Raw genomic sequence first — 17,573 nt, 5'->3', positions numbered from 1 at the left:
GTGTTTATTTATAACAGTCAGCATTAGCTAGGAGTTGAAAAATGCTTTAGAATTTTAACATACTGTAGGCAACTGACCTATGGAGAGTTATAAAAATATACATATAGTGACTGGATGTTACTTTTATCCAAAATTTGACAGATTCTGAACTTACAAATTCTGTGTCTGTCCACATTCGCAGCCGTTCTACTTCTCCAGACCGCCTATTCCGCCTGATGTTAATATTGTCCATTTCTTGTAGTACAGCTTCAGCAGTACTAAATATACACAATATTTAACATAAAAAAGACAAATATTCAGACTTAAAATAGAAGAGCTTCAGAAGTTTTACACATATAAATAATTCTATGTAATGCACTACACTCAAATTATAATTTCTTTGAATTAAATATGGAATAAAATCTACAGATTAACTACAATTTGATTTCAGTCTCTCCTGCAACTCCTTGAATCCATCAATTAAACTAAAAATAGTCATCCGTAATAAAGAAAACTGAAAGAAGAGGGTAAAAATATACAAAGTCTGCATAAGAAAAAAAATGATTATTTTATGGGCTTTGAATCAAACTCTAATACCACATTTAATTTAAAATGTGCGTTCTCTTTGTCAGTTGTGGGGGTTAATTTTTAAATCTGGAGAGTCTGAATGGTATACTTCGGAAAAGTACCAGACTGACAGCCTGTGAGCCTGAAGCTTTTCATCCACATAACCAGAGTAGCACAGGTAGCAACGCTGCACTCCTGTAAATGTTCCTCAGTCCTGTAAGCTCTATAAAACTTCAACATTTCTCTGAGGCAAGGGCTAACAAATAGAGATTTTTTTTTTAAAATAACCAAAGATGTGAAATGAAAGAGACATATATAGAACTCCACTGCTCATTAATTTGCCTCTGTTGCATCACTTAACTTAATCATTGTATAATTAGACTGCAAGCTCTTCAAGAGGACTTTTACCTTAAATGCCTTTAAAGTGTTAAACTGATGGTGCTACGGACTGAGCAGGACGGGCCACTTCTCAGGAAGGAGATGACAAGTCATCAGCCAGGCCAAATCACTCATCTACTTATTTGTCATGACTGTCAAATTATTGCTAGCTGTGGTAAAGGTTTGTGTACTGTGGATATTTGTCCACTGGAAATGTACTAAAGCTGCATAACAGTTGGAAATGGTATCAACTTTCAGTCATTTCCACTCAGCACTTTAAAGGTAAATCTAAAGTGTGAAATCCTGAAATCAATGGAGGTAAAAATAACTACAGTACAGACCCATTTACACGCGAATCCACTTAACGCACGGTAGCGCCATGCCTCCCAGTGCTACCTATTTAACACGCAAGACTCGTTAACACCCGGAACAGGAACTTGCTATGTAGCGCTACAGATTTGCTCACTAACTCACTGACATAGAAATCGACATGAAGTGCAGAGCGGAAATGTGTTGTATGTCTTTACCGATATTGGTGAAGACGTATCACACACGCTTAGTCATGGTCACACTAGATAGATATAGAATATATAGCAGTTATATAGTAATACATATACTACATTAGAAAATTTTAACAGTAGGCCTAATATAATGGCAGAGGACAAGCGTCAGCATTCCTACGCTGTAGAAGAAAAGCTAGCTGCAATAGATCGAGTAAATAGCAGAGAAACTGAGGCCAAAGTTTCAAAAGCTATTGGGATTGCTGAATCTACTCTCCGAGGATGGCTAAAAAACGAATCTAAGCTGAATGGCTTTGTACAAAATATCGATTCTGTCACAGGGCTTAAGCGAAAACGTGTGCGCTATTCGACAAAGCCATGCACACATGGTTTGCTCAGAAAAGGCTGAAAGGAATGCCGCTAAGTGGGCCAATTCTTCAAGCCCAAGCAACAAAATTTGGAAATTTAACAGGGGATGAATCATTCCAAGCCAGCAAGGGGTTTATAAGTCGTTTTAAAAAGCATCATGGCATAGCGCAGGTATTGATTTCTGGAGAAAGCCGATCAGCCGACGAATCGGCTGCAAACGTATTTCCCGCCGAGTTAAAATCTATTTTACAAAATGAAGACTACCAAGAACAACTTTATAATTGTGATGAAACAGCTTTATTTGCAAAACTGCTACCTGATAAGACTTCAGCCTTTAATTACGAGACAGAGAAAACAGCTGGATTTAAAAAGATTGAAGATCGTGTCACTCTTCTTTTTCGTAATAATAAGATGGGCAGCCATAAGCTTGCCCCTCTTCTCGTTGGCCGCTTTCATAACCCTCGCTGCTTTAATCACCTCAATAGAGCCAAACTGCCAGTAATATACGCTAACAGCAAAAATGCTTGAATTACAAGACACATTTTCGATGACTGGTTCCACAACAGCTTTGTTCCAGCTGTTCGTCAGCATCTGCGGTCGAAGACACTCGAAGCCAAAGCACTTTTGCTACTTGACAATTGTCCAGCCCATCCTCCAGCCGAATCACTGGTATCGAGCGATGGAAAAATTCAAGTGCTATACCTCCCATTCAACACAACATCAAAAATTCAACCTTTAGACCAGGGCGTTATTCAGAATTTTAAAAAACAATTATCGACGGGAGCTGATTTCGGCGATCATGTCTTGTATGTCTTCAGGTATTTCCGAATTCCTGAAACAGTTAAACATGAAGGAAATTATTTAGTTAAAAAAGCTTGGGATGGAGTAAAACAAAAGTCCATTGAAAACTGCTGGATGAAGGTCTTGGTGATGCCTTTTCTGTCAAAGACGGCTCAGACTCAGAAAACTCCAGCAGTGGCACTCATTCAGAGCCAGACTTTGAAGGATTTTCGGAAGAAGACACCCTACAAACACGCACGCAGACAAAAAGAGGATAAAGGAAAACTTCTCTTTCAAATGATAAAAGATTTTAGTTTGGATACGTCGCCGGAAATCATTACCGAGTCGCTGGAGATGGATGAAGATTGCCCAATTTCAGAGTTTCTGTCCGAGGAAGAAATATTAACAGGCTGCAAGGCTACGTCGGACCGCGAAAGTGATGGCGATGACGTCGTTGAAAAGGTCAAAACTTCAGCCACAGAAGCCCTTAGTGCTGTAGAAACTGTTGTAAGATTTATGGAGGAGCAAAAAGTGGGAAAATATAGAAATCATTCATCTGCAGCAAATGACAGACTTCATAAGAAAGAAAAAAAAATACGAGCCAGAAAGAGCAAAAATAACGCCGTTATTTTCTGCTAAGTGAATCATAGACGCTTTTTTCAGCATGGCCCTCTTAACGCGTGTTCCGTTAACACGCGGTCGTGATGGCTTGACTCCCGACATCCGCGCATAAACGGGTCTGTACTGTATTTAGAAGTCTGGTGGAACTTTAGGGAATTGTTGGAAGATGGTCATTCCCTGCCACCAAACCTGTTAGTATGTATATAAAGTTGTCACACTAAGGAAGGGAGAAACCCCTTCAACAAGAGTCAAAATTAAACTGAAAATCAAGATGTTATAATAAGGAAAACAGAGAGGAGGAAAAAGGACAAAAGCTTAATATCATGCAGAGTTTTGACAGGACAACTAACAAATAGGTTACGCATTTAAATGTAAGAAAAACAGAAGTTTGAACCTAAATGAGATAATAAGAGACTTGAACCAACACTACCAATTGACAAAACAGAAGATGGAAATAAAGAGTAGAAAAGCATCAAACACAATACGTGACTGATACCATAAAGTTGAAGAAAGCGATTAGTGGCAAGTCTTGTCAATACAACTTTAGGGACTTCCATGGATCAATTTATTATTGTATACTTGTGTAAATACTAAGTTTCTCTCTATTTAAGTTGCAAAAAGCCTTATACGATTTCTATTACATGGAATGGAACTGTTAATATACAAAATAAAAAATAAGAAAAAATGATGAAGGTTTTGCCATTAACGTTAATAGTGACAGAATGTCACCCAAGGGCTTTTTCTCCCTTTGAATTTATAATCAATACTACTAAGTATTTCTGATGCACAATGTATCTGATCTGGATACATTCAATTCATTGTTCATAATTTTGGACACTCTGGATCAATGTATACATAAATGCAGGCATCAGTATCACGATCTTATATTACCATCTTTATAGTAAATTGCATTTGAACTCTTTATTCAACTCCTCTTGCTCCTCAATATAGTATTAGGAAAGCAACCAGGGAAAAAGTAACTCAAGAGAAACTTATAATTTTTTTTCCACTGTACTCAGTAACTACCTGGTTACTGAGCACATTGAAAAAAGCAGTTTCTGTGAAAAACTAAAGTTCAGCAGAATACATTTATCAGTAATAAAGATCATACTTAGCAATTACAGAACATTTTTCATGTTTAAAACATTTTGCAACCACAGATACTCAGTATCTCTCAAAAGGTAGATATTATACCCATTTTATAGAAGAGAAAAGTGCGACAGAGAGGTTAAGTGACTTGCCCAAAGCCACAGAGGAAACCACTTTCAAAGCAAGGAATTCCTGGCTCCCACTCCTGTGTTCAGATCAACAGACTGTGCCTTCCTCTCTGATCAACTTTATCTGCACTGTAAAGTCAAAAAGTGACACCAGTCCTGTATGCAGTATTTCATTATTAACAAGTGGTAAAGAAACAGCTACGAACTTGTTGACATTTTATAATTCAGCCATACAAGCAAGATGTACTTAACTTCCAACCATTGTTGATACGGTTGATCACTTATTTAAATGACGTTTAGATAGAAAGCCATGTATTGCAGTTCTAACTATTTTTAAAAAAACATCAGGATGCTTTGTGATGTGTACAACTGAAGTATCCACACATACCTGTTTACTAGCTGATCAAACAATAAACTCTGATTCAAAGTTTCAAATCTGTTTTTCCTGGACCGACAACTTTTTCTCACTTCTATATCTCCGTTTATGCAAGCATGGTCCCCATCTCCCTTTTTTTCCCCTCGAAGGGAATGGCTTTTGAGAGCTAAGAGAAATTTGTATTACTACTTCAAAATGCAGGAAAAAACATTTTTACAAACAAGAATTCAATGATCAGATTACTTAGCAAGGATAAGAAACCAAATGATACTAAGATCCAGAGTCAGTTTCCCCATGAATGTGCATCCTGACATTTACTGTAGTAAGGGATACCCGTTTTAAGTCCCTACTAATGTTATTTTACTAACTGTACTTCTGTGCCATTTGGGCTAGTTACTTTTACATAAATATATATTATTTTGTGGTAAGCTTGTATTTGAACACCAAAAATTCAGTATTTTAAAGTTAACATTATGACTGTCATCCTCCCTTAGCACAGTTTCAGTTCTTACACTTTCCTTAAAGTACAGTATCAAAAGGTTTTATATTACTGATAGAGTTTTATTTTGCATAGAAATCTATTGTATGTATGCTATCTGTCCAGTGCCTAGCACTATGGAGCCCCATTTTAGATGGTTCTTTAGGCACTATAAAAGTAATTAATAATGTTTACCAAAATACTTAATGGAATTGAATATACTCACAGACTCAATACAGAACTGAAGGAGAGAGAAATTAAGAAGTATAGACATGAAAACTGGATACATTTTCAGTTGAGATTTGAAATGAACTGGCAAATTCCTAAGGTGAAGATTCACAGGAACACTGTTCCAGGTGGCAGGAGTGATCTCTGTAACTTCTTCTAGGCAGGGCTGGAGCAGCTGTCAGCCCCGGGGCCGCCCACCAGAACAGCTGACCAGCGGTCAGCCCCAGGGCCACTGGAGCAGCAGCCAGTCCCGGAGCAGTGATCCCTGAATCAGCTGACCAGTAGCCAGCCCTGGGCCCACTGAAGCAGTGGTTGCCCGCTGCCAGAGCAGTGGCTAGGGGTGGAGCAGCAGCAGTTAACCCCTCCCGCAGGAGCACCTGTGAGGCTGGGGCAGCTGCAAGCTCCAGCAGTCCTGGCAGTGCTCTGTTTGTCCCCGTCCTCCTCCCATGGTATTTTTACTAAACGTCAGGGACAGGTTGCAGGTAGAGCCCTGCTAATCTGTGGATATCCACTTTATATTCATGGCCCATGTTTGCCGATCGGATGTGGATACAAATTTAGTGCCCATCCAGGGCTCTAGCTGCAGGCTTCCATGAATTTTTGTTTATTGCCTGCAACTTGTCCCTGACTTTTACTAAAAATACCTGTAACAGAATCTTAACCTTACTCATGCCCAAAGGAAGCATCCAATAAATTATCTGAAGGAATCTGAGAGAAAACAGTTTCTTGTAAACACAGGGAGAAACACACCAATGAAGGTGTCAAAATATATACATTTGAGAATCATCAATATAAAAGTAGTTAAGATTAAATATAGATATAAAATAACCATAGGGAAAACACTCACATAAGCTACGTCCAGTTGGTAATGTAGCACCAGCCTGAGACGTTAACCTGGAAAACAATTATATTAAATATGAAAAATATATCAACCTTTTATTTACTATATAAAACTACAATGCAACCAACACTTTTGAAATAGAAACCCTTAAGTGTTATACACTGACCATAATTTAAAGCATTTGTAAAATATACTCTCAAGAATTTGGCTTGCATCTGAAGTTGGAACTGAAGTTGGCATTGGCCACTGTCAGAAGACAGGATACTGCGCTAGATGGACCATTGGACTGTCCTGTCCTTGTGTTCTTAACATTGTACTAATATTTTATTTTATACCAACAAACAATTTTAACTAGTATCACCATACTGAAAAAATATATCAATATCTGTTCCACTAATAGGCTACACCACTTGACTTATGTCCCCTCCTGTTAAATAAGCCACACTCAGGTTCCACAAACTGTGGTTCTGCTGTTACTCAAAAGCAAACACCATTTAAACTCTTAATGTTTTGGTGGATAACTGAAACCAATGAAAACAAAAGCAAAAGCAATAAAAACAAAAGCAATAAAAACGTGCAGGGCAAAGTTATGAACAAAAAAATTAAATCTATTTAACAAATCTAACAACTGAAGGGAAAGAGACTGACAAATCAAGATTACTTAAATCAACAGTAAAAATATTACTTAAGACCTCAATCGTACGTATTCTGTGTTTCTTTTTTTAAAGTTAGTTTTCCAAAGGAAAGTTGACTCCCACAGGGTTGGTATGAGAACCAAAACATGATCCAACTCTCTTCCAGCAATTACATGGGTTAACAATTATTGTACCATATATTCAGTCTTGATTTTTACATTAGAGTAAAAGATTATATTTCTCATCTGTTAAGACTAACTTATTAAAACATAAGTTAAACTGTTAGAGTTAAAATGTACAAATGCCCTAAAATCATGATAGAATATTAGCTGAAAATAACGTGTTGGTACCAGTACATATAAAATCAAAATAGATTAGTCAAATCAAGAATTTATATTCATATAGCGCCTGTCATCCTGAAGGATCTTAAGTGCTTTACAATGTGTATAAGGACCACTGAACTGCAATAACTGTTGTGCACACTGGAAGGCGGTGGGGACAACTGATTTTAGGTTGGAAAGTGAATAAATTAACCAGCTGAAAAAGGGAAAGGGAAATCATTTGACCCAGGCCCCCCTGTCCCTTTACTCTTGCAAAAATTTCTACTTCTGAAGAGATGGATTTAAACTAGGACATGGGTTTCTGCTATTATTTACCTGGAAAAGGGATACCAATTTTTCATAAAACAAGGGACTCACCATGGTAGACCTCAAAACTTTGTCACAGTGATGGACAGGAACACATACGAGAATGGCATCTGCAAATCATGACCCTCTCAGGCATTTTTGACAAACAAACATTAGTAATGGCTTTATGGTCACATGTATTTGTTGCTTAATACCAAAAAGCAGAATCTCCACACAGGTTATTATGCATGGCTATTCTGGGCTTGTTTAAGTAGCCCATTGCTAAAATTTTATTTTAATCTCAGTTTTCTACTTTAAATCTAGTTTCTGTAACAGACCAAGATCCAGTCATCAGACACATTGTAGCACTTCTTAAGGAGCAATGATGTTACCTCCAATGTCCTGGCCAAATTTCAGTTCAGGCAAATTGAGTTCATCTAAGTGATATTCGTCCAAGGTCAATTATAAAAAACCCTCAGATTTTATTTAAATTAAAATACACGTTTATTTTTAAAAAATAAGTTATTTAAATTTGAAATTGACAACCTATGTGTAAGCCTAAACTTATTATAGTCTACTATAATTGTTTACATTAAATACAAAAAATAATATTAAGCAGTACATATTTGCTACCCATTTTAAAGAAAGTCAAACCACTGGACTGGTGGAAGTCACAGAATAAGCATCTGGAACTGGAGTTTTCTGAAGTGATCAATGTTTTTGATAGCAGTCATCTCTTCTGCAGGTGCAGGGAGAAGATTTTTTTTCATTTCACTTTATTCAACTAGTTCAGTTCAATGATTAGTTCATTCAAAGTTAAGAGACCAACTGGGAATTGAAAAAGCAGGAAAGCTTGTTTTCCTCTTACAATCTATCAATAAAATTAGGTCTGAAAGGATGAGACCTACACTAGTTCTAAAATCTTGATGGACAGGTGACAGACACTACCAGTTCAATTCACTAACTATAGATAATACTTCCTTTTTTCTTTTTTTTTTAATAAAAAAGTTATATTTTACATTTAAAACTGTTTTGATAAACTTTGATACTTTTTGTGTATCCAGCACATTAAAGGAAGTTTATTAAAAAAATTTTAAAAATTGTGCATTTTAATTGTATTTGAATTTCCATCCAAAGAGAGTTTGACAAATCACAAGTAAAAAAAATCTAATAATTAAGAAATTCACCATTTTCGAACATAAAAATGTAAGACCTAAGAATATGAATAAATTCAAGTTAGCTACGTAATTGTTTAAATAAATGTGTGTCAATATAGTGTATCCCTCTGATTAGCAAAAAGAAGCACTAAAAATTTAGCATAAAGACTATATGGAGTTGCAATTCAGCATATCTTATTGCTTATCAACAAATGAGAATCAACCTTTCTTTAGGAAAATTAAAAAGCCCAAAAGCAAAATATGATTAAAATCAATTTTAAACAAGGTTTCCAGTTTGCTGCTTTAAATCATGATTAAAATTGGTGATTTAAATTGCTCTGACTTAAATCAATCCACAATGTATTCTTTACATCTGGTCTAACAGCTAAACTGTTGAATAGTACCGGTGTAGACTGTTAAATGACCCAGCATATCAGAGGTGGCTGTATATGCTCCAAGATGATTTCTGAAGGAAGCTATATAATAAGCTGTAGTCATATAGTTCTCAGTGTAAATAATCACCTGTCTTATCCAATGGGAGATGGGGGGGGCGGTGGCTGGAAGCCATGCAACAATGCACAGAGCCCTCTGCGCCCCCCCGCCCTCCTCGGGCTGCAGGGACATTGTGCTGGCCGCTTCAGGGAGCGGCAGGGGGTTGGTGGGGCCATGGGGGGCAATCCCACGGGCCGGATGCGGACTGCAGGCCACGTTTTTGAGACCCTGGTCTAGTCCTATACAATATGCAGTAGCAGTTGCAAGGGCCAAGATCAGTGTTCAAACAAGCTGTTCCAGTCACAACAGCGTGAGGCTTTTGCTTGGTGTCCATATACTCACATAATTACTTGCATCCAATCTGAAGAACTTCTTTAAACCTGGAAACTTTTTCTTAAAATTAAATCAATCGGTCAGAAAATGAAACAAATGTCTCCTTTGGTTTTGGCTATATGGAATGCATAGTACTTTGGCCTGCTTCTAATGTACTCAACTCCTGAGTCAGCCATGAGTTGTCTAACAATGGAGAGGCTGAAAAAACACTGAAAAGGAGAAGGCTGGACCATCTTGTATACAAGAGGCTGAAAACACACAGATTTCCTAATTTAAATTTAGGGTCAGCTGCTAATTCTGAACACAAAGAACTCCTAATGAAGTCATCAAGAGTTCTGGATGCACAAAAAACGTAAAACTGGACCCTAACACATTCCACCATTCCCATTTTAACAGATAAAGTGGTGTCACATAAGGAGGAACACAACCCATAGGATTCACATAGTTCTCATTCCAGAAGACTGTAGACTATAGGAAAATAGTTCAACAATAGCATGATGCAAAAGTATACTATTTCAATATAATGCACATTCTCTCACAGTCAATGTAAGTGGATTTACTAAGTTTACTAAAATGAACAGAACTTTGCCTTTTCAGTCAGTGCACCAGGTTACCTGGACTGTCCAGCTGAAATGCTCCATTCCTCTCGCTGTCCAGTACTGCGTGATTTTGATTTGTCTTTGCACACAGGATCAGCATGTTTCAAGGTACGTTTGGCTGGAGGGGATATGTGACTATCACTCAAACTAGCATCACTACCTTCATCTTTCTGAAAGAGACAAAGCATCACACCACATTTCATTGGTTCATTTTTACACTTCCCATAACAAAAATAAGATTCCACTGCTCACCTAAAGAAAGTCAAACCCAGTTCACACAAACATAGCAGTGCTTTACTGATGCTCATGGAACACACGTACCTTAAAAATGTACACATGCTAGAGGCTAACTCACCAGTTCACCTAGCAAAGTCTTAACACTGGACCTTATGAGCGTAAAATATTAAAATTCTGTACTTATCAATAATTCTACTAAATATTTCTAATTTTCCAAAACCCATTGTACTGCATCCCTGGAAACATTACTGCCCTTACTATTACTTTAATTCATAAAACACCTTTTCTCTCTCTTGTATTACTGAATATTTTTAAGTAGCTAGCTATTACAAAAAGAAACATCAAGATATTATGACCTGTTCTCTCTCATACCTTTAGCAAAATGATTAACATATGAATTCTAAAGCATCCATCACCAAAGTGTCTGGACAATTTTAGGTTTTGTGTTTTCAGTTGAAAAATGTGCAAATATTGAGATATCTATCTCAATAAAAAATGGAAAACGTTAAAAGCTTCTGAAAATATCTATATCAGAAATCAAAAATATTTAAAAAGAAACTAAATGTTTTTATTTCTTTCAGCACTCTTCCTTTACAGTTTTCAACAACAGCATAAAGGATTAGTAGAAAGAATACTTTTAAATACCATACTATGTAGAAATTACTAGTAACCATATTGATCCATGAGGAAAAAGCAGAAAAGGGAGATAGCTAGACATCTTAACACACCCAAAAATAAGTGACATACACTATTTCTAGCCAACCAAAAACATCTCTTCTTCAGCGGGAATTGTCCATAATCATACAAAAAATGTAAACATTAAAAAAATGCAAAAACACCCAGCAGATTTCAGTGAAACATCTTTTCCCACCAAAGAAATTACTCAAAGTTAAAGATACATCTATCCATCCTAGGTACTGTGTACTATCTTTCTAGAGGATGGATTAACTACAGTGATGGCAAAATTCCTTCTATCATTGTCGCAAGTTTCTACACCATAGTACTACAGAAGCACGGTTGCAGACAATAGACAAGCCCCACATTCTTTAGGGTAGAAAGCTGTCAGGTAAACTTTTCAAGACTTGTCCCTTCTCCAAAGAAAACTGGCTGTGGGTTTCAGTAAAATATATGTCATCTTTTATTAGGTCTACTATCGTAAAAATCCACTGATTTGCCATAATGAAATTATGTATATATTATTCATAATGCTCGTAGCTAAAGTGTAGTGGAAGAGACATATTGTCATGGAGAACAGAAAACTATATATATGTCCTGATACAGTATGACACTTGTAGCAAAGTTAAGCTAAGAATTCAACTAAAGAATGCTGATTGTCTGACAGAAGAAGAGGAGTCCAATGTAGAGGCTGAGCCCCACGTTCACGTTCCACTATGAAGACAAAAATGATACCCAAACTGCATCAAGTGTAAGCTAGTCACACAACTGACAGAAACAGCACATGAACATGGGCCACTGCTGACCCTTTCATGGCAGAAATGAAATATCTATGCAGAAAATGCAACACCATTGTAAGATATAAAACAGATGATGGTGATGGAAGTGGAAGCCAACAGGAGACAAATGAAAGTAGGTGATGAGAACATAAAGAGGTAGGTGGCATGTAGAGCCTACCTGACACTTCAGGAATGGAATCTTGTTTTGGATCACCATAAAAAGATCAGAAAATAGAACGAAGGGCAGAGGTAGATGAGAATACTAAGACCTAGCAAGAACCAGAAGGAGCATATTCAATTGATGGTGCCTTTATATTATTAAGAAGCGTACCCAAACGTTTTGCATATTGTTATTTTTCCTTTTCTTTGCAGAAAGTCAAATCATCACACAACCATTGGTTATCACCACTTGGACTTTGCACTTCTATTGCATATATCTAAAGTGCTCTCAAAGCACTTTACAAGCATTAATGGGCTTAGCCTCAACACCACGGAGAAATGCTCAAAGACTGCACGCAATAACTTACTCATCATATTTAACAACCCAGCCACAAGAAAACAAGAAGAAACTTCAGAGACCTGCATAGGAAATGACTGTACAGGTAATACTAGAGAGTCTTCCAATGCAGAAAGCAAATTAAAGAAGAAATAATCAAGATGGTGGGAATGGGGAATTTGGGATCACACAGCAGCAGTCTTAGGGCATGTCTACACTTACCTCCAGAGTGATCGATCCAGCAGGGGTCGACTTATCGCATCTAGTGAAGACGTAATAAATCGACTACCGAGCGCTCTCCCGTCAACTCCGGTACTCCACCAGAGAAAGAAGCGCAGGTGGAGTCGACGGGGGAGTGTCAGCAGTCAACCTACTGCAGTGAAGACACCACGGTAAGTAGCTCTAAGTACGTGAACTTCAGCTACATTATTCACGTAGCTGAAGTTGCATAACTTAGATCGATCTCCCTACCACCCCCCAGCATAGACCAGGTCTTAATGTGGAGATTACACAACTTCCATTGCAACAACAAGACACCCAATGTCCTAGGCAGCAGCACTACTAGGAATGTCAGGAAATGTTTAAACTTGGAACAAAGTAGAATTTTACTTATACAAAAACTGATTATGCATCTCCAATTTTCCCATCAGGCTTTTTGGGTTGCCTAACTGGAATGACAAACTGCAATTACCCAAGGGTAAAACAATTAAGAAACATGTATTTTGGTGGAGGGTGTGGCAGGTGGAGTTTTGTTACACATGCAAAGGGAGAGAAACTATTACAGTATTAGGCAACTGGCTAAGATGCAGCCCCATAAATGTCATATTGTAAGATCTTCTCTACATTTACAAAAAAACATACATTTTCACCCATTTTCCATGCCATATGTTAATTAACTCATATTAAAATCCCAATTTGAACACTTGTTAGCTAAAGTAACCCTGCGGGGGAGCCTAGCAAACATGTAAAATTGCAACTGCCTTGTCCTCACTAGGATCCAATACATGCTAGCTTGACAAGGGTTAAAAACACGCTTTTTCCCCCCAGTGAATATACAGATTGGCTTTTTGCAGATCTAACGCCTTATAATTTTTTTTTAAGTAATCATCTCTTTAGAACATAAGAATGACCATACTGAGTTAGACCAAAGGTCCATCCAGCCTAGTATCTTGTCTACCGACAGTGGCCAAAGCCAGGTGCCCCAGAGGGAGTGAACCTAACAGGTAATGATCAAGCGAGCTCTCTCCTGCCACCATCTCCACCCTCTGACAAACAGAGGCTAGGGACACCATTCCTTACCCATCCTGGCTAATAGTCATTAATGGACTTAACCACCATGAATTTATCCAGTTCTCTTTTAAACCCTGTTATAGTCCTAGCCTTCACAACCTCCTCAGGCAAGGAGTTCCACAGGTTGACTGTGTGCTGTGTGAAGAAAAACTTCCTTTTATTTGTTTTAAACCTGCTGCCCATTAATTTCATTGGTGGCCCCTAGTTCTTATATTGTGGGAACAAGTAAATAACTTTTCCTTATTCAAAAAGAACAGGAGTACTTGTGGCACCTTAGAGACTAACAAATTTATTAGAGCATAAGCTTTCGTGAGCTACAGCTCACTTCATCGGATGCATAGAATGGAACATATAGTAAGAGAGAGAGAGAGATACAGATACACACACACATATATATATACAGATAAGTTGGAAGTTACCATACAAACTGTGAGAGGCTAATTAGTTAAGATGAGCTATTGTCAGCAGGAGAAAAAAACATCTGTAGTGATAATCAAGATGGCCCATTTAGACAGTTGACAAGAAGGTGTGAGGATACTTAACTCTTAGTCACTTTCTCTACACCACTCATAATATTATATAGCTCTCATACCCCCCCCTTAGTCTCCTCTTTTCCAAGCTGAAAAGTCCTAGCCTCTTTAATCTCTCCTCATATGGGACCCGTTCCAAACCCCTAATCATTTGAGGTTTCAGAGTAGCAGCCGTGTTAGTCTGTATCTGCAAAAAGAAAAGGAGTATTTGTGGCACCTTAGAGACTAACAAATTTATCTGAGCATAAGCTTTCGTGAGCTACAGCTCACTTCATCAGATGCTCAAATGTATGTTCAAATAAATTTGTTAGTCTCTAAGGTGCCACAAGTACTCCTTTTCACTAATCATTTTAGTTGCCCTTTTCTGAACCTTTTCTAAGGCCAGTATATCTTTTTTAAGATGAGGGGACCACATCTTAAGACAGTATTCAAGATGTGGGCGTACCATGGATTTATATAAGGGCAATAAGATATTCTCCGTTTTATTCTCTCTCTCTTTTTAAATGATTCCTAACATCCCATCTGCTTTTTTGACTGCCGCTACACACTGCGTGGACGTCTTCAGAGAACTATCCACGATGACTCCAAGATCTTTCTCCTGATTAGTTGTAGCTAAATTAGCCCCCATCATATTGTATGTATAGTTAGGGTTATTTTTCTCAATGTGCATTATTTTACATTTATCCCCATTAAATTTCATTTGCCATTTTGTTCCTCAATCACTTAGTTGTGTGAGATCTTTTTGAAGTTCTTCACAGTCTGCTTTGGTCTTACTAAACTGCTCAAGATAATTATCAGCTACAAACTTTGCAACCTCAGTGTTTACCCCTTTCTCCAGATCATTTATGAATAAGCTGAATAGGATATGTCCTAGGACTGACCCTTGGGGAACACCACTAGTTACCCCTCTCCATTCTGAAAATTTACCATTTATTCCTGCCCTTTGTTCCCTGTCTTTAACCACTTCTTCTCAATCCATGAAAGGATCGTGCCTCTTATCCCATGACAGCTTAATTTACAAAAGAGCCTTTGGTGAGGGATCTTGTCAAAGGCTTTCTGGAAATCTAAGTACACTATGTCCACTGGATCCCCCTTGTCCACATGTTTGTTGACCCCCCTCAAAGAGCTCTAATAGATTAGTAAGACATGATCTCCCTTTACAGAAGCCATGTTGACTTTTGCGCAACAATTTACGTTCTTCTATGTGTCTGACAATTTTATTCTTTACTATTGTTTCAACTAATTTGCCCGGTACTGATGTTAGACTTGCCGGGGGTCTGCAATTGCCAGGATCGCCTCTAGAGCCCTCCTTAAATATTGGCGTTACATTAGCTATCTTCCAGTCATCGGGTACAGAACCTGATTTAAAGGACAGGTTACAAACCATAGTTAATAGTTGCGCAATTTCACATTTGAGTTCTTTCAGAACTCTTGAGTGAATGCCATCTAGTCCCAGTGACTTGTTACTGTTAAGTTTCTCAATTAATTCCAAAACCACCTCTAGTGACACTTCAATCTGTGACAATTCCTCAGATTTGTCACCTACAAAAGATGCTCAGGTTTGGGAATCTCCCTAACATCCTCAGCCGTGAAAACTGAAGCAAAGAATTCATTTAGTTTCTCTGCGAAGACTTTATCGTCTAAGTGCTTCTTTTGTATCCCGATCGTCCAGGGGCCCCACTGGTTGTTTAGCAGGCTTCCTGCTTCTGATGTACTTAAAAAACATTTTGTTATTACCTTTTGATTTTTTGGCTAGCTGTTCTTCAAACTCCTTTTTGGCTTTTCTTATGACATTTTTACATTTAATTTGGCAGTGTTTATGCTCCTTTTTATTTACCTCACTAGGATTTGACTTCCACTTTTTAGAAGATGCCTTTTTATCTCTCACTGCTTCTTTTACATGGTTGTTAAGCCACGGTGGCTCTCTTTTTGTTCTTTTACTATGTTTTTTAATTTGGGATATACATTTAAGTTGAGCGTCTATTATGGTGTCTTTGAAAAGAGTCCATGCAGCTTGCCGGGATTTCACTCTAGTCACTGTACCTTTTAATTTCTGTTCTTAACCAACAATGTGGAATCAAATTTTAAAAAACTTTAAAATAAAGCAGTGGTTTTGGATCCCAAAATCCTATTAAAATTCAGATAAATCGGTACTAGAGCTCTCCCGAACATTAAATGGACAGCAAGGTCTATACCTTGAATCCACTGAACACTGACGAAATTATAGTCCTATACCATAGCATGTACAGATGTGACTATAGGTTATGTGAACTGCCAAAGGTGTGTTCTGGGCAATTACTGAAGTGCACCACTAATGCAAGTCAATCTTAATGAACACTTCCTTTCTGAAATGCCAGGAGTCTCTCTCTGCAACAGAGAAGCAGAGTTGCAAGTGAAGTTGCAGCACTTGTTTGAAACTAGCCTGAGTGATACAGGAGAACAAAGCTGAGTAAAGAAGAAAAAGACTGCAATACTGCCTAAAGCCATTTGATAACTTGCTGTAAACTTAATACCACACCATTATTAAAAACAAAGCAGGTTTTTGCTTAACATAGGCTACAGTAACTTTTAATTATTATTACTTCTAGAGTATTAATTCCTAACCTGTTTTGTGAAAGCTACAAAATACTAGCACCTAACATTAACTTGAGTGTGAGACAATCAAACCCACTCCAAATACGAAAAGCACCAAATTAGATTTGGTGCAAGAGATGTTGCAGTCTATGCAACATTTTTCACCGTGAAACCCTGAAAGCTAGCACAAGGAAAAGACCTAAATTATTTTGATTCCACACACAGTAATCTGAAGTGTTGGGTCCAGGTCCAGTGGGAAAACAACAGGACCCTTTCAAGCTCAGGTGGAGTGAGCTCTCCTCCTCCTAACCATGGGGCCGAGCAGGAGGAAGAGAGCCGGCCTCAGGGGCAGGAGGAGGTGACAGTGACTCAGGTTCAGGTGGAAGAGACGAGTCAGAAAAATGATTCAACCCTCTCAGGCTCAGATTGGATGGGCTTGGGTCCAGGTCAGACCTAAAAATTAGACCCGAGCAGATCTCTAGGGCCACTAAAGAAACAAGCACTGAGATAGGCTCAAGCTTCAAAATTAAGTCAGCACTGAAACAGCTGTGTAGGCACTAATGCAATGAGCAGCCTTAAGACTACTATGAAACTGTGGCACTGGAGCTGGTATCTCATGTGCTGATAGCAATGCTGTCACCAGAGTGCAGAGAACACCCACTAAAATATCTTGGTAGTGCCAGTGTGTTGGCTGAAACAATATCGAGGCAACACAGTAGCAGGAACAAAAACTCTGTTCCAAAGCAAAATACTATGAAAATAAACCATGAAATGGTTTGGTTCGAAACCAAAATACCATGAAAATAAACAAGTTCT

At 38.0% G+C, this 17,573-nt stretch overlaps 1 protein-coding gene across 8 annotated transcripts in view; it reads right to left on the bottom strand.

Annotated features, from left to right (window-relative positions):
* Positions 1-17,573, bottom strand: part of ATAD2B (ATPase family AAA domain containing 2B) — a 165,226-nt gene that overhangs the window by 133,881 nt on the left and 13,772 nt on the right. For 3 of the 8 annotated variants that reach the window (XM_037893978.2, XM_037893980.2, XM_037893986.2), the window contains exons 2-5: positions 10,192-10,346; positions 6,341-6,387; positions 4,800-4,953; positions 155-257 (exon numbers count right to left, since the gene is read on the bottom strand). In XM_037893978.2, coding sequence (XP_037749906.1) covers positions 155-257; positions 4,800-4,953; positions 6,341-6,387; positions 10,192-10,346 — 459 coding nt within the window. Of the gene's footprint in view, positions 1-154; positions 258-2,109; positions 2,626-2,914; positions 3,076-4,799; positions 4,954-6,340; positions 6,388-7,667; positions 8,424-10,191; positions 10,347-17,573 lie in introns of those variants that run through there. The other 5 variants (XM_037893982.2, XM_037893981.2, XM_037893983.2 and 2 more) reach the window with 5 other exon arrangements.

The sequence above is a fragment of the Chelonia mydas genome, chromosome 3, assembly GCF_015237465.2.
Source record: "Chelonia mydas isolate rCheMyd1 chromosome 3, rCheMyd1.pri.v2, whole genome shotgun sequence".
Taxonomy (NCBI): domain Eukaryota; kingdom Metazoa; phylum Chordata; order Testudines; family Cheloniidae; genus Chelonia; species Chelonia mydas.
This window is presented reverse-complemented; position numbering and strand designations above follow the sequence as displayed.